The following is an 18,637-nucleotide window of genomic DNA, read 5'->3' on the forward strand; positions in this document are numbered from 1 at the left end:
TCAATTAAATCTAAGTTGTCATTAGGTTCCAGCCAAACAGGTCATTATTTGCTCATACAGACAGACACGACACACTATAGACAGATATTCACTATGTTTTGTTATTTAGAAAATACAACAAAACCAACTTGAAAAAAAAAACAAAAAAAAACAGAATAAAAGCCAACAAACTTAATAATTTAATAATGTCCATTATTCAAATCATAGTAGATATATTTATACCTAGTACTTTCCCCTGCAGCAAAAACATTGAATAGACTTTCACTTAACAACCTATAGAAATCTTTTCCTTTCTTCACACGAAGAAAATAAATTCTTTTAGTTGTTTTATACATACTCGAAGGTAGGTAGGTAGGTCCTTCTAGGACACTTGCCTGTCGTTGACCTTTCGAGAGCTAGAACAAACTTTTCTACATGCACAAAGGCATTTCCTATTTCTATATACAATAAAGCTTCCGCCCTCTTCATGCCACGCCACATCGCTACCACACCGCATCAGCACAGAGTTACAAAACAAATAAAAATAAAAATAAAAATAAAAGAAAAAATAGGTACACAGGACTTTTCGTAACAAATACAAATACAACAACAAAAAAACGAAACTTTTCCTAAGCACACTTAAAACTTGTATTACTAGGCAACCTGAAGTCGACAACACATTTGCACTTCACCTCGCCACTGCTGGCGCTGGCTGCTTCCTGTGCAGTGTAAGAAAACAGGCAAACAGGTAAATATGGCCAAAGCTTTAATCGCACTTCTTGTCACCTTTTTTGAGGACAAATGCAATTTTCTGAAAATGAAGTCCTTTTTTGTTGTTTTTGTTATTTTTGTTGTTAAAAAGAAACAACAATCCTATGTACGTCCTACTAAAACAAACATGTTCAAAGACTTACAATTCCTACCCTAACCATTTGGATAGGTTCATTTATATCTTCCTTAAAAAAAAAAAAAAAAAAAACACAAAATACTGTACTAAAAATGTGAGATACAAAAATAGTATTCCTGCTTACCTGTCATCCATCCTGCATTTATTGTCTCTCACTTTACAGTGCACCTTAAAGTCCTCGAAGAGTTTCAAACATTTCCTTTCCTGTTGGCACACGGATAATGCATGGTTGCACGTTGGCAGTGCATCTATCGGATATGGATCCTTTTCTGCTTTAGTTTTGTATTTTGTTGTTGTTTTTATTTTCGATTGGTTTTTATTGTTTTGTATCGTAAATTGCATGGAAACGAAACAAAAAGACAAAAGCTCCATTGGAGATTAAGTTTGTTAAAAATGTGTAAACTTGGGTAAAAGTGTTGTTTTTTGTAAGTTTTTGGATTTGGTTTGGTTGAAGGGGAGTGTTAAGGAATTTTGAAGGACCAGCATAAATGTTTTGTCATAGATGAGCACACAAAATAGTAATGGAGAAAGATTTTGGGATGGACATTTATGAGAAGCGATAAGAAAAATAATATTTTTGGAAGTTTTATATTCAATGAAATAGAAAGTGTATCGACTTATGATGTATTCAAAGGACTTAGAGAAATGTTATGGAAGGATTTGGTTGTTATAATGAACACTGTACCGGTGTAAAGTTTATTATTATTAGTAAATAGATTTGATTAAGTGAATAGGATAACTTGTTCTCTTTGCACAACTTGATCCAAACGAACTCTTATGGCAAAATCACTTTTGGTTTAAAAAAAAAACAAAGTATTTTAATCATAATAATAATAGAAGACATGAAATTTTCTTAAAATTTAATTTCAATGTTTAGCTACAAAGCTTAGTAAATCCAATTTAATTTGAGATAAAGAATTTAAAAAAGTACGTACTTCAGGAAATATTGGTTCACCTATATGTTTCATTTCACCTGTACTTAAAAATAATATTGATCTTTATCTTTAAAATCTTTCATGAGAGAATACAAAATACAAAATTGAATTGTACAGTTAATATTTTTTCTGTTCAAAATGTTTAAACTTACTTACTTACTTACTTAGAATACGTTTTTATTTGATATATACAGATACTGTCTAAATCCGTTTTAGAAGTAATTAAATTTTTTTTTTTAAATTAATTTTTAAATTAAATTAAAATTGCTTCTGAAAGGTAACCTTAGATCTGCAATAAAATCTCCATTAATATAAATTAAACAAATATTTCTTTTTATTTTTTTTTTATTTCTATTTAGAAAATGATTACAAAAAAGTAGCAAAAACTTTTTCAAAAAACATGATGAAAGTATAGCGAATATGACACGATAATAATTATTGGAAAAAATATAGGATGGCTGATGCAAAATATAATTATTAATGAGTAACATGCCTTTAGACAAAACAGAGGAGTACAATCTCTTATTCATTTAAAGGAATATAAACTAGTAAGATCCATTAAATGTTAACACTATTTTAAAATCAGCAGACTCTGAAATCTTTAATTAGACAGAAAAAAACAGGAGCGAACATCGATGGCTTATAAAACTTTTGTGATATAAACCATCTTTCACCATGCTTCATCTTTAAGCTGAGTATAACCGTCATTTCGGCTCATTGATGCCTTTAAAATCACCAGAAAACCTCAGGTCCTCAATGATTCATCGGAAACTTTTTAAATTAAGTATAAAATTATACTTAAAATCTAAAACTTAAATTATTATAGATTTCAATTAACTGTTTTACGAGAGGCAACGGCCTAGTCACTGATAAAGCTTCGGTTCCCATCGATCACCGAAATCAAGCATCAGTGAGCGTGGTTAGTAGAAAGATGGGGGACCGTCTCGAAACCTACTGCGTGCTGTTGTCATGTGTTCTTTCTTTCTGTTGTTCTTTCTCTTCTGTCCTTCTGTCTTGTATTAATGTCTTGTGTTGTTATCACCTTACATGGCCTTAGTTGCTCAAGGTGCTGTGTTCTCTACTCTGCACATTTATGTGCAGAGTAGTGTGAAATGTAATGTAATGTAATGTTTTACGAGACAATGTACACCATGTACACCAACGACTAAAACTTAAGTTTAAACGACCAAGAACTGATGGTGATGAATTTTGTCCTTTTATTATTCCAACAAAGAAACAAAACTGCAAGTACATCATATGATTTATCAAAGAAGGAGAACTTATGAGAGAAAGTCCTTGAATATCTTGAAACCACGGAACGGATCGTAGACAAAAACGTAAGAATATTTTCTGAATGGCTTTGAGTCTTGTGACGTGAACGGCGTAGTCAGGTGACCATACTGTACAAGTATATTCCAGGACTGGTCTCACAAATGAAACAAAAATTAATTTTAAAATAAATGGATCATAGAAATCACGGCCAAATCTCTTAATAAAAAACCAAAACTCTATTTGCTTTTTTAACTATGAAGTTAATATGTTCATTAAATGCTAGTTTAGAATCGAAGACAACACCCAAGTCAGAAAATATATACGCTTTACAAGGACAAGAATCAAACATGTAACTAAAAACGGTTCGAACCTTTTTGCGTGTACAACTCATGGTTTTACATTTGTCAACATTTAAAGCAAGACGATTATTGAATTGAATATTAAGTCTTCTTGCAAGAAGACAGTCAGATATAGAGTTAATTTTTTTTAATTTTAATGGCATCAGCATAAGGATGAAAATTCGACACATGCAGTGATTGAACTAAAAGCGAATAATGAATCAAAAACAATCATCGTCTTCCAAAGGATCCTCCAAAACCTGGCTTTAAGTTATAGCATCATGAAAAGCACAAAACAGGGATGAGAACACATTGATTCTTACTGATAGTCTAAGTATCCTAACCGGTAGAAGGAAAATTCATTTTTAAAAGCTACTTTTATAATAACAACCCCGCAGAAGGTTGCGAAACTTGTAAAGAAGAAAACCATAACCTAATATCTAAACATAATACGATGTTTAAACCGTCCAGCAAATTAAGTAAGCCAAAACCTTGCATACCAAATTTAAAGATATTTATACTAATCTTTAAAGTATTTAAATTTGAAATTTTTATTTCAATCTAAGTTTTTAATTGACTTAAAATAGATTAAATAATAACTTTATTTTTTTTTTAAATTGATGTAAAATCAACATAAGCATATTTCTTTGAAACGTCATCTTTGGTCTTGTTGCCCTCATGCTTCAAATGTAAATAATTTTTAAAATTTATTTTTGTAAGTTACTTTTAATAAATAAATAAACAAATTTGAAGCTCTATTTTTTGTGGAACTATACAAAATGTTTACCAAATCTGACAAGTAAGTCTTGTCTTAGTTTATTTCAATTGGTGAACTTTCTCCACATTAAAAATGTGTGTCTTAATAATATTTGTATCATCCCATTAAAAAATCTATCTAAAATAAAAGCCTTTTATGAATGGGTTGTGGATGTATCTTTGGTCTTATTGTTCACTTACAATTGTATTCATCTTAAAAACTTAAGAATTGAAATTGACGTCGAGTTTAATATACAAACTAAACTCCAATTCTAATTTTTAAATAGTATTATAAAAATGTTAAAAAATAAAAGAACGTAAACGCCAAATGGTATCAGTGCAATTATTTCAAAATCCCCAAATTCAAAATGAAAATGTCAAGGATTTATACACTGTTTATTTAAATTATTTATAGATGAAATAATATCTGGAAATAGAGAAGCTTATTCTCCTAAATCTGACCTAAAAAAAAAGACCTCAAGGTTTACCACGAACAAATTAAAATTAAAGTCTTACTACCTAACAGTCCTATGAGCAGCTAAATAGTGTTTACTACGACCTAAACATTAAAATATTTAATTCTAATTAATGTATAACTCGTAGCCTTCATTGCTTTCATAATCTTTTTCTTTTTTGCCTTACCGAAACTTTAAATATATGTATATCGAACTCTTATCGACAAATTAACGTTAGTGACAAAGAAATTGCTTACGTCTTAAGTCCGCATTGGTTATTATAAACAGTTCCTCAACTGCAATATGAAAACAGATTTGATGGCTTCTAGTGGCAAGACGACAAGAACCCATACATTATCTAGTTAGCTAGGTAGGTAGAAATGGCGATCTCAAAGCAACCTAGCCTGAGATCCAATTAGCGCTCTAGTGATTGAAAGGGATAGAATGATAGAGAAGCTTCATAGCGATTATGTTAGAGCCATTTTGTCGCATTGAGAAAAAAGATTAGGTCTCTAATCTTTGTCTCAGATAGCTCATCAAGTTCTTGAAAGAATGCATTTCCAAAGTATTTCATTCTAGTGTTTGCCAAAGCAGGACATTTGAAGAGGAAATGGATTATGGTTTCACTTTCTCTTTGGTCACTACAGCTACGGCAAAAGGTGTTGTAAGAGATACCCAACTTCTTTGCATGAACTCCTATAGGCCAATGTCCGGTACAAACCGCAACAATCCTGTCTATGTCTTGCCTTGGCCTGCATAGAAGATCGTTTGTACGGGTTTTGTTATAGGTGGGACATATCTTCCAAGATATAATGCAGTTGGGTAAATTGCTCCACCTTCGGTTTGATTCAGTTTGGTAGATAGAAAAGATTTTACCCTTCATAGCACCAAGAGGAATGTTAACCATTTCCGCAAGTGAGCTATGAAGGGCCGATCCTTGCCTTGCTAGCTTGTCAGCCCGTTTATTTCCCACGATACCACTATGGCCCGGAACCCAGATCAGGGTGACACGGAAGTTAATATTCAGGATCACAAGCTCATCGCGACATTGCTGGACCAATTTAGATGAGAATATGGTCAAGTTAATGGCTTTGACAGCTGCCTGACTGTCTGTAAAGAAAGCCGCATTTCGGTTTTGGTTTGGGTTTTGTTAAAGTATCTTACATGCCTCCCTTATTGCCAGCAGTTCAGCCTGAAACGCTAGCAAAGTCAGGAAGCCTAAAGGATTTGGCTACATTTAGGGACTCAGAAAAGATCCCAGAACCAACTCCGCACTCCATCTTTGAGCCGTCAGTAAAGATGGTTGTGTCGAAACCTATCGACACGATGTCATCCTCCCAATCTTCTCTCGATTGGAAAATAACCTTAGAACCCTTACTAATTCTCAAAGTAGGAGTGCAGTAGTCAGTGTCTACCGAGATAATATCTGAGGGTATCAATTTCGTTGTGTTGCTGTGACCATTAGATTTTGAAAAGCAGCTGTTTGATTCCTTTAGCCTAATAGTGCTGCAGGAAACTATGTATTTAATAAAAAGGTCGATTGGTAGAAGATCCAAAATAACGTTTAAGGCATCCACACAATCGAACCATATGTTAAGATAGGGCGTACTACGGCTGTGTACGTCCATAAAATCATCTTCGACTGAAATCCCCACTTTTTGCCGAAAGTTTTGCTGCAGGCGTAGAAGGCAACACAGGCCTTCTTAACCCGTACCTCAATATTTAGTTTCCAGTTTAGTTTAGGGTCGAGTATAACTCCCAAATATTTTGCACTGGAAGACAATGATAGGATTTGACCGTTGAGTTGAGGTAGCGTGAAGGGCGGTACTTTAGTTTTGGTGGTAAAGAGCAACAGTTCAGTTTTACTTTGGTTAACTCCTAGTCCACAACTCATTATTAGTACATTTATACATTATCTAGTTACTTACGATGCAATGGAGGAAAGGATCAATATTTTAAAACTTTACTTTGAATTGCTTAAAATCATTTGTTTCAAAAATTTCAACTGAAATGTTTACAAAAAGTGGGCCAGTATTTTTTTATTCAAATAAATATACTAAAAAGCAAACCCATTTAGAAGCAGTCCATTTTTGAAATAAAAAATTGGCTACGGAACTGTAATTGTAAGTACTATATTTTATTATTTCTATATTTTTATATTATAATATCTTAACTCTCAATACTATCCATTCATTTAATTTTAGTTATTTTTTAATATTATTATCTAAATGCAAGTCAATATGTACGAGCACTCTAAGAAAACTATTTTTTAAAAAAGTGCACATACGCCATAATGTACAATTTATATTATATCAAAGAGCCATTTTGCTACTACCGTGGAGAATTTTCTCTGGAATATTAAGAACATATTTCTACGGCTTTATATTATTATTTCTTTAAATAAATTGAGTGCTTACTCTAAGAAATCAGGTATGACTTAGTCTTTACCGCTCCACTTTTTGTTTATCACCAAACTAACTCCAATTGAGGGAATTAACTTGTTTAAAAAAATAGTTTTGATCAATAAGTCAATAAAACAAATTTGTCTTTCAAACCGTACTATGTTAAGTGGTTTTGAACAAACTTCCTGTTTTTTTTTTCAAAGTCTATGAAATCAAATTGATTTGAGCTTTTTGAAATTTTCAGTTAAATATTTAAAACTAACTTAAAATTTTGACGTTTTGGACACAAGATCCCATCACATTTTTCACATTATTCAACTAACAACATAGTTCGCATGTTTTTCCAAAGCTTAATCTTACGTCATAATTCCCTTTTACAAGTGAAATAAGTTCATGGGATTAGGTGCATTTATAAATGTTATAAAACGTCTGAAACTACTTCGTATCAGATTGTAGAGACATTAAATTTTAATTTGACTCACACTTGGCTTGTCACTTTTAAGCACCAACTTTAGAATGCATTGATCAAATTAACCACGATTTCTTAAGACTTTTCTTTCGTATGCTTACTGTACGAATTCCATAGTTAGTTCCTGACGCAGAACTTCAAACTTCAAGTCATACAAATTTAGGTTGCATCCGGTTTGGATAAAAGTTCTATTTTTATATAATGGCTTCTATTTCTGCACTAAGCTTGAAATGTAATTTTTTTTCCAGTCGCAATAGTGGGTGAATCTTTTCAACTTTGTTTAAGTTTTTATTTCTTTTTTTTGTATTCTTCATCTTGTTTTCAAGTTTGTAAGAGGTAAGTTCTAATATTATATCATGTGCAACCACTTTTTCTTGGGAATAAATCTTAAAAGTTTTACATAGTTCACCCATGTCCCACTCCAAATGCCCCATCCCCATGGTAGGTACATCGCTTGAGAGAGCATCACCAAAGAACAAGGGATTCATGTACCGGGTTACCCCCAAAAAGAGGATGTTGTACGTCTTAGATACCGTAGCAGAAACGTAGGTAAAACGAATAGGTTCCAAGATATAGTTGGATAGTCGTCCACGTCAGAGAATATGCGGCGAGTGTCGCCCGAAGACATTAAAGTGATATATATCTCAACCCTACATAACATTTCCGCTTTGTAGCCTGAGCTGAGATCCTTCAATTTTATACATTTAACAAATGACATTGTTATTGTGTTTTTGTTTGTTCTTTCAAGGAGCTAAGATATAGAGTGATAGGGGTGATGGGGATGATGGAAAAGGGGGATGTTGTTTCCAGGATATTTCGGGGGTATAGGTCACACAATTGATCCAGATGAAAGTTGAATTTATATATATATATGGCATGTAAAAGGACGAAGGATATTTGTTAGCGTATGTCTTAGGTCTGTCTCTATGGATATATTCGTAGACAGGACAGAATATGTCATTAGATGAGGTTTTATTGTTATACGTTACCTTTCTTAAGGACAAAGCCACACGGATGATCAAACAGAAAATCTCGGAAATGATTACAATCGGGATCAACTCCTGGCTCCTTGCAGAGGCATGTTGGACGAAAGAACTGAAATGCCTGGAGTGTTCTTAATGCAGCTTGGCATTTCGTTACCGTCACTGTGCTACACGAAACTGAAAAGAAAAAGAAACAAAAAACAATATGTAGATTTTTTTCTTCTTTTTTTCTTCTTGTGTACTCTTTCTTCTTTTATTCATATATTTATATGATTTGTATATTTATCAATGTGTGTGTATGTAAAGGATGTTGGTAACGGTATATGTGCATTTTAAATAAATAATGCTGATGTAGATTTTAAGGATGAAAATATGCAATATTCAGAAGATGAAAATTTAATGAAAGAATGATAAAAGGAATGAGAAACTATACGAGTTCAGTATTTATGATAAATTGCTAAAATCAATATAGATTAATGGAATTGAGAATGATAAATTCATTTATTTGTGTTAAGAATCGTAATATTAAATATCAATGAATTAACAAATAGCAACTATTACATTTTAGTTTGCTTATATGAACATGCATACATGTGTACATAATTGTCATATCAAACGGAATTATGATATTGGTTACAAATTTTAAATCGACGAACATAATTCCAAACATTTAAATTTAAAAGCAAATATTTAAAAATATTTAAAGAAGTGGATGTAGGAGAAAGTTCGTCTGTTTCGATAAATTTTTGAATAAAAAAAAATAGTTCAGGTATATTTTTGATACGTAGCGTTTCGTGATTATTTTGCTCAAACGTTTTAAATTTGTTCAAACAATTATTTAACGATATCAAAACCTCGACATTTCAATCATCAAATCAAATCTTAAACCACCAAAATATTAGCAAAAATAAGTAAGTAAGTAATTAATTTGTTTATAAATATTTTAAAACAGTTTAAATAAAAATAACTAATTTTATAAAGCTTAGACATAGCCGTCAGCTCAGTTGGCAAAGTATATAAAGCGATTTTAGTTTATATAATAAAATTTAAATTAATTGATTTAAATAAATTCATTAATTGAAAAATGTATATATGTACTTATAATTTGAATTTAAAAAACAGTAAAACTGTTTTTCTGGAAAATCTGAGTTTTTGGTGTCTTAAAACAAGGCAAATGCTTATAAAATGGAAACAGTCCTCTTTTGCTTTTATGTTGCATAGAGTACAGAATTGCTGGAAATTTCTGTTGTATGGACTGCCATTTAAAGTTAGGAGCTCACATCTGGATTTGAATATTACCGATATTTCTTTAGCTGAATGTGTTTTCAAAATAATTATTGCTTAAAAGGTTATGATTTATAGTTGTGAGTAAATTATTCTGCTCTCAGATTGCTCAGCCTCTGATACTAATTTTTCTCGAACAATGTCTTCGTGTTATTGAATTATCTTGTACGGCTGCTCCTTTAGTTGAGCCAAGTTATTCAAATCAAGTTGTATAACTTCTCCACAGCTATCGCCAATATTTTTCTATTTTGCAACCCACCAGTCCTTATTCGCATTTCCTAAAGGAGCATTTTCTTTTTCAAACGAGCATCGGGATGTGAAGCAAGACTATAGATGTAGTCGGCCTGCATCTTAAGGGTGTTGGTAAACAGTCTTGCAACCCCCGTTTCTAAATAAATTTCGTAGTTAGGTGTTCCATTGGGCAGATTAAAAAGTTTTGTTATGCAATTTCTTTGGAGCTTTTCTACTGCTTCAAATTCATCTGTTCCCCAAACTTGTGCCGCGTAACAATGAGATGTTTAAACAACACAGTAATACATTTTGGTTTCAGAAAATATTCCTCCATGTCATATTCAGCAAGCTCTGCGAAGACTTCGCCTTTTCAATAAGATGATTTTTGAATTCCATTGTTTTGTTCAATTTCACGGCCAAATAATTGTAATCTTTAGTGATTTCAAGACTAAAGCCATATACTCGTAAGAACCAACCTTCTCCAACCAAACTCTGAGAAGATCTTGTAATTACCATGATTTTTGAAGTATTCATGTGGAATTCCGCCTTCACCTGGTGCTTTTAAATCTTTTGCTCTTTGAAGTACGATAAGCAAAAATAATTTGTTTAGAAACAGCAATCGGATTAATAGTAATAAGTAATAAACAATATTTGTTTAAGATGAAGTCTTTCAGTTCTTACGAATTGTTAGTTCTGTTTTTCAAAAGTTCTTATTTTTTTGTAAAAGTTTTTTTTAAGGATTTATACAAATCTTACAAAATATCAATGACGTCATTTTTCAAAATAAAATTTATTTTTAAGGTAAAGTTATATTTTATTCGGTAAATATTATATTTTTATTTTGGGTTTTTATGTTATTTATTAAAAAAAAAACTATTAATGAATCATCTGCTATAAAATAAACAATAGTTTAATAACGAAAAATAAAATCCTGCAAGAAATATTACTGAAAATTGGTAAAAGTTTTTTTTTTTGGTTCCAAAATCGGAGCATATGAAAAGTTAATACTTAACATTAATTTAATTTTAAAGAAAATATTTTTTATATGCCTAGACAAAATGAAAAAACGTATGTAAGACTTTAAATTATTATCATAAGATCTTTTTTGAGAGAAAGTACAAATATTGAGGTTCTAAAGAAAAAACCTTGAATAAAAAATCACCTATTTGACATTAAGTTAACTTAAACTTAAATTCTTGAAATTCGGATTTTTCATCTAATTTTGTTTGACGCACATTTAAAGCGTAAGGCTTTCGTAAAGTGATTTTTTTTCTGTTAAAAGTGCTCTATTAAATACAAAAACTTTTAAACCTTAATCAATTGAAGAAATCTCCTTTTTCAGCTGAATTTCCTTTGGGATTGAGATTTAAACATGAATATTAAATCTCAGAAAAAGAGAAAAATGTGTACCTAAATGCACCCATTTTCATGATTTCGATAACAAAACGTTTTCCTTTCTCCAATTTTTAAGTTTTGTTGATTCCTTTTTTATCAAAATATTCATCAGCTTCAATCTACTAGTATGCAGACTGAATATGATAGTAAAATTAGAAATTGCATCAGTTGAAAATACGCCAAAAAATTGTTCTTTTATTTTTCTATGAAAACAGAGTTCGTTAAAATTAATTAGTTAGACAGTGACCTGCTGGACAACAGTTTTCTAAAACAAAAAGAAACAAAATTTTCACCTTAGACTTTTGAGGTCGTCAATATAAAGTTAAAATGTATTCACAGTTTTTGTCAGCCCCCTTTAGAGATCAGAATATTTAAGAACATTTAAAAACGTTGATCAAAAACTCTTTATGTTAAGTGTGTAACTTCCAACCCCTGATTTGAGATCTGGATCCACCCTTGGGTACCAGCTTATTTTTCTAAATTATTTGTGATTTTAACCCTCGGGAACATATCCTTACAATTTCAAATCAACTAAATTATCTTGATTTTAAACTGCACTATCACGGGTCCTTAACGGGAAACTATGCATTTTTTTCAATAAATCAACTGCAATGACACGATTTGTGTGACATATTGCATGCTCCGCCATTTTATTGAAATTGACAAAATGTCTGATATTTTAAACAAATCTACGTTTAAAAAAAAACTACCGCAATTTCCTACAGAAATGTTCTCAAAAATCGATTCAAGAAAATGATTAAAGACATTTTTCGAATCTTAAAAAATATTTTATACTTTAAACAATGCTTAAGGTTGACCAATATTCAAGAACTTCTTTGTTGCATGTCTTCCTTTACGAAACGCCACATATTTCACGATAGTTTCTTACCAGACTTTTGTATAATATCACACGTGTGAGAACATTTTATCCAGTCGAATTAAAGTTTTTCAAGAAACAGACGTAAGAAAGTTTAATTGTTGAAGATTTTACTCAGTGAATACCAATAAAATAGAATATACGCTTAAAGTTTCTTTTTTCCAATTCGAAGGTGAAATCTACCATTGCATTGGAAACGTGAAAGTAACTTAAATAAACCAACAGTTAATTTACTTTTATAAATTACATTACATTTTTTGATCCAATTTATCGTATTCGATTACATATATGCATTAAAAATAAAAGTTAAACAAACAAAAAAACGAATCATCCTTCTCTGAATCGCCAACCTGATTCCGGATTAATGGGTTTACTTTTATATTATGCCCATGCTTACCAGAAATTGTATTGATAATTTCCTAGAAATTAAGTTGTAATTAACTTTAGATACGAGGATTGATGTATATGGGTAGGTTATCCTTAAAAATATGTTCTTTTACATGTGGAAAAAGTATTGCTTTAATTATTATGTAGAATTTTAATCAAAAGCTGATCAAGGTTATTGCTTGTAATGAATGCAAACTTATGATATGAGTAATAGCCTATGTATATTTGGATTTCCGAAAACAACTAGGTACATTTATCAGTGTTAAACTTGATTTTAAAAATATACCATTGAACAAAATTGGTCCCATTTTTAAACCACTTTTTGACTCATATGTATTAGGTGGTATCTTAGCCATAACTAGACGAATGTTTGGTTTTAAGTGCTCAAGAGTTATAAGTTTATTTCCATAAATACGGTCCTTAGCGTAACCCTATAAACAAAAGTCAAGCGGTGTCAAATCACATGATCTTATTGGCCAGTTGATATTGCATGACGAGAAAATTTGCGGCCAGGAAAAGTCTCTTGCAATGAAGCAATATTCAGTCGAGGTGTGTGGCATGTGGCACCACAAATTTTATTAAGTCGTGGTGTTCAAAAGCAGCCAAACAAAGTCATATGACCATAACGCTCTGAATTGGTGACAGTCGTTCCTTCGTCCTAAATTCCAATTAAACCTCCGAAACAAAGGGCGCACCAAGCAGTGAATTTTTGTGTATGTAATGGCCTCTCCTAAAGTGTTTGAGAATTCTCAGAACCACAAATACGACAATTTCGTTTATTAGCATACCCACCGAGTGAGAAATATACTTCGTCACTGAAGAAAATTCGACGTATCTACTACGTTGTGATTGGTCAGCTTATTTCATTTGTTGTATTTATGGATGAAGGTGTTAATCCAAATACAAATTACGCCATAATGTGCATAATTCCTAAGACCGAAAAGGAATCCACACATTTGGGTCTTCGGAAACACTTTCACTTACACTAATGATATTGTCAGTGGTACGAGCGAAACGATGAACCAATCCATTGTCTTCAAATTTCTTCACAGTTTTGCAAATGCTTTCCGAGTTGGACGATTATGTAAACCATAATCTTCTCTTTAAGTACAGCATGTGGCAGAATCGCCATTTTTAACTTCCCATAGGACGTTATTGTAATGGGTCCGATTTGTCAAATTGAATCGACATTTCTCGACGTTTCAAGGTCCCTAGAGTGGAAATAAAAGATGTTGAGAAAGATGTCTGTCCGTGCGTGTGTACGTACATACGTTCGTACGTCTGTACGTTTCCAACTTTCCCACAACTCAAGAACCAATAAAGATATCGACTTCAAATAATTTTTGTTATACAGATAATAATGCAGATAGGTGCAGAAAGGGCTCTCAAAAAAATTGATTGGGTGGTTTGTTTTACCATATCAGTTTAAAAAAAGGTGAAACAATGACGCTAGAGCCTTGAATTATATTTTGTATTATATACCAAACCAATATATTTTTGAAAAATGAAACTGAAAAAAAGTGTCATCTCGAAAATTTTACAAATAAAAAATGATTTCATCTTCAAAACAATTTTGTGCAACGAATAATAATGTTTTTAACATTTCGTAGAATTTTGAGAAAAATCAAATTGACGTTTTTTTTTTATAAAAAATAAAAACCCAAAAAATAGGTGGTAAAAATTGAATCTAGACTCAAATATCTTTTAAAAAACTTGAGATAATGGCTTCAAAACTATTTTATCTTATGAAAAATATTGTTGTCAACATTCGGTTAAATTTTAAGAACAATGGAGTTGACAGTTTTTTTTTTACAAAACATGAAAACTTAAAATTAAATTTTACAAAAGTTGGTAAAAATTGATTTTCCACTCAAATATCTTTATTAGAATTAGAGATTATAGCTTCCAAATAATTTTTACTTATAAGAAATATTGTTTTAACATTTCAAAAAACTTTGAGAAAAATCGAATTGACAGTTTTTTTATAAAAAATAAAAACTTAAAAGAAAATTTAATAAAAATTGATTTTAAACTCAAATATCTTTTCAAAACTTTAAGATATTTTTTTAAATATACTTTTATCTTAAAAAAAATATTGTTTTCAACATTCTGTACAATTTTAAGAAAAATGTAATTGACAGTTTCTTACAAAAAAAAACTAAAAACCTAAACAAAGTTTAAGAAAATTTGGTAAAAATTGATTTTCGACCCAAATATCTTTCCAAACTTTTAGGTATTAGCTTTAAAGTACTGCGTTCTTTAAAAAACTATTGTTTTCAACACTCAGTAAAATTTTGAGAAAAATCGAATTGACAGTTTTTTCACAAACAATAAGAACCTAAAAAAACAATACTAAAACTTGGTAAAAATGTCCTTTCGACACAAATAGCTTTTAAAAAATTGAAAATATTGTCTTATTATTTCACAAAAAATATGGTTTTCGATATTCAGTAGTTTTTTTTATAAAAATCCAACAGTCCGTTTTTTCATACAAAAATAGTACGCAAATTGATAAAAATTGATATTCGGTTCTTGATATCTCTCAAAATAGTTTCATTCATCCAATTTGTAAAAAATTAAGAAATGCTACCAAAATTGGTAAAAATTTGTTACTTACTTAAGGTCCGGGCGGACCTGGGCCTCAACGAACATGCGTCTCCAGCCAGTAAAAATTTGTGGTTGACTAAAAATCTATTTGACAAAACTAGATTTTCAAACTAAACTATTTCTTTATATGAAAAATATTGTTGGTAATTTAAAATTTTTAAGAATAAATCTATTAACAACTTTTTTAACCCAACCCTACAAACTTTGAATCAAGACAAATTGACAGACGGGATGGGCAGTTATGATGGTGGGTCGCATCCCAGCCTCTTTTTTTTGCGTTATGCGAAAGTTAAAGACTGAAAAAAATTGGTTTAAAAACATGTTTTGACAAATTTGGAATTCCAGCTCTATACTTTTGAAACCTCAAAATAAATAAACCGTTAAAATTATTTAACAAAAAATAAAACTACAATAAAAATAAAAAAATATTAATCTACTGTCTCAAAAAACTATGCCTTGAAAAGGAATTCCTAAGTGTCAATGCCAAAACTTTACTTCGGTAATTTAAAAAAATAAAATTCTAGGTCAGCTTTTTCAAATATCGTCCTAATTTGTGCTGTTGAAAGTTAAATGTCGTATCAACATTCAAAATCTAGTACTCATTAACTTTAACCCCTGCAAAACATAATCTTTTTTCCATTTGGTCTACATGCTCCTTCCCTTATTAAAAAGACGTTTTTCCTGAAGGGAAAAAACTGCAACAGTTTTTCTATAAATAGGGCAAATTGACAGTACTTATGCCTTTTATGACCGTAATTGAAAATAAAACGTAAATATAAACTTATTATGTCTGGGTTCAACAGCAAAATTTTATTGAAACTTTTATTGCAAATACTTAAGGTCAATTTTGTAAAAATGAAATAGCTTGTTCATTGTCGAAATGAGAAATAAGTTCAAAAAATTAACAAAACCCTTTTAATTTTGAAACAAACTATCTACCCACATAGGTCTGTAGGTATGAGTACATATGTATGTGTATTTATGTTAAATGTATACGTTTACCTATTTTAAGGTAATGTATAGAGTTTCTCACTTAAATATCCATTAATTAATATGTACTATTTATATAGTATGTCGGTTGTACATCGGGTTAGGTATGAGTGAAGGTATAGATGTGTAGGACGTAGGTAGGTATCAAAGTTTTATATATGCCGCATATAGTTTTCTATATTCTTCGGCTCTGTTCCCGTTGTTTTGTAAGTTCACTCAAGGACTCGATTTGATTTACTTTTGCTGCCATTGCTGTTGTTATATTGTAAGAGCTGAGTAAGAGAGACTACCTATACTTAGTTATATCTCTATAAGCTGAAAAGGTAAAAAGCTTGTCGTCATTTTGAACCGAGCGACCGACACCGACACCGACACACGACGTCGACGACCCCCAAACCACTTCAACTAACCCACCATCAGCCACCAAGCCGAACCAAACCACTTTCCCTCCAGGTCCTCTCCCCTTCCCAATCCCCTCCTCTTCCTCCTCCTCCTTCTCCATCACTTACAAAACAATCCTTGGATAAATTATTCAAAGTTTTTTATTGATCCGATCCGAGACTGTAATAAAGTTGATAAAAGGAACGAGGAGTGCAAGGACGAGAATCAAGCAGTAGGGGGTTCTTTTGTCCACCTTTATATTCGTGGTAAAGCTAGAGGGTTAGAGGGTGGGTAGGTAAGAGTGGCACACGAGTGGAGGGTTCACTTTCATTTAATTATTTACAAGTAAAATAAAGGTTCATTGTAATGTTGTAGGTACCGCTACTCTACCTACTCCATGTACCTACTTGAGAACGAATGAATGGCATTGGGGGTGTTTGAATAGAAAACAAGAAGCAGGACGAGATGGATGAAGACTGACGAGAAATTTTAGGGGAAGGTGTAAAAAGTGGATCTAATAGATGTTGTATATATTATCCGCTCCGTGCTGTACTTTCATGAACATAAAGTATCGAATTTTAGCAGAATGTGTCTTATTTGGTTGTCTCTATTATAAGGTGGTCTTATGAGCAAGTATTTAGTAGGTATATATGTAGCTGTAAGTTTGTTTCAACTTTTCTGTTGTGGGTTTATTTGACAGTTCTGGTAAATCTTGATTAAAAGAGTCTATGTTTGTCTTTCAAGAAAAAGACATATAGGCCTAGGAATAGACGACATACAAGCTCAGATAGTTAAATATATGTAAGTGTATTTGTACCTATTTTGGATTTCGGTTCAAAAACAAGTTAAGTCTATATTCATCTGTATATAGTAAATTTAAGATTTAATATTTTATTTCTTAAGAAAGAAGAGAAAGAAAAAGGCTAAACGTAAAGTTTAAGGTCGTTTATGGTCAGAGAATTACGAGCTATTCGTTAAGGATTAATGGAGGGGATTTTGTCTAATAAAAAATTAATAAATTCTGTCTTAACTATATACATTACCTAAATAGATTCTCTATAGTGTTATGATATTTTAAAATAAGTTTTATAATAGGTTTTTATATTTAAGGTACATCAGTTTGATTTTAAACTTCAAATGTCAGTTTTTTTATTTTGAGTGATGGAATTCACACAATTTTTATTTCTTTAAAAATGTGATCATAGTTTATATCACGCAATGGGGTTAGGATTTACGCACTATAAAGTTTAAAAGAAGGAATGAAAAAGTTTGTGGAATTAATAATTATTTTTATATCATGCAAGCAGTTTAAAATACCATCAATCAAATTATTATTTAGGTATGTTTTTTTATACAATTATTTTTTATTTCTAACTTCCCACAAGAAGTTATTGCAATCGGCAATGAAAGATTATGGTTTACATAATCGTCCAACTACGCAAGCAATTGGTAAAATTGTGAAGAAATTTGAAGAAACCAAATTAGTTACAGATGCATCACTAAAAATATAACTGCTGAAAGTGAAAGTGTTGCCGAAGATTGAAATGTGCCAATTCCTCATCGTTCTCAGGAATAAGGTCTGTCTTACGGGACATTATGGCGCATTTCGCAATTGGATCTACACTTACATCCATTTATAAAATTTAACTCACACGATAACTAAATCCAGCGGACCATTCAACGTTGAAGATACGTCAAATGGGTGCTTGAGAAACAGGCGGTTAATGCTTATTTTCGCGAACAAAATTTTCTTCAGCGACGAAGCCCATTTCTCGCTCGGATCACTGTTTGGGGCGCTCTATGGTCCGGAGGTGGGATTGGACCTTACTTCTTTGAAAACGACGATGGAACGACTGTAGACTGTCATCGTCAATTCGAAGTGTTATAGTCATATGAGAACCATATTTTACTGCCTGTTATTAAAGAAAATGATTTGGAGAATATGTGGTTTCAAGCAAATATATAGCTTTATTGCAAGAGACATTTCCT

General features: G+C 31.4%; 1 protein-coding gene across 4 annotated transcripts in view; it reads right to left on the reverse strand.

Moving 5' to 3' along the window:
* The window catches only part of LOC129943330 (uncharacterized), a 371,384-nt gene that overhangs the window by 103,653 nt on the left and 249,094 nt on the right, over positions 1–18,637 (reverse strand). For 2 of the 4 annotated variants that reach the window (XM_056052677.1, XM_056052679.1), the window contains exons 3-4: positions 8,503–8,673; positions 1,011–1,158 (exon numbers count right to left, since the gene is read on the reverse strand). In XM_056052677.1, coding sequence (XP_055908652.1) covers positions 1,011–1,158; positions 8,503–8,673 — 319 coding nt within the window. The remainder of the gene's footprint in view (positions 1–1,010; positions 1,159–8,502; positions 8,674–18,637) is intronic. The other 2 variants (XM_056052678.1, XM_056052680.1) reach the window with 1 other exon arrangement.

This window comes from Eupeodes corollae, chromosome 1 (assembly GCF_945859685.1).
Source record: "Eupeodes corollae chromosome 1, idEupCoro1.1, whole genome shotgun sequence".
Taxonomy (NCBI): Eukaryota; Metazoa; Arthropoda; class Insecta; order Diptera; family Syrphidae; genus Eupeodes; species Eupeodes corollae.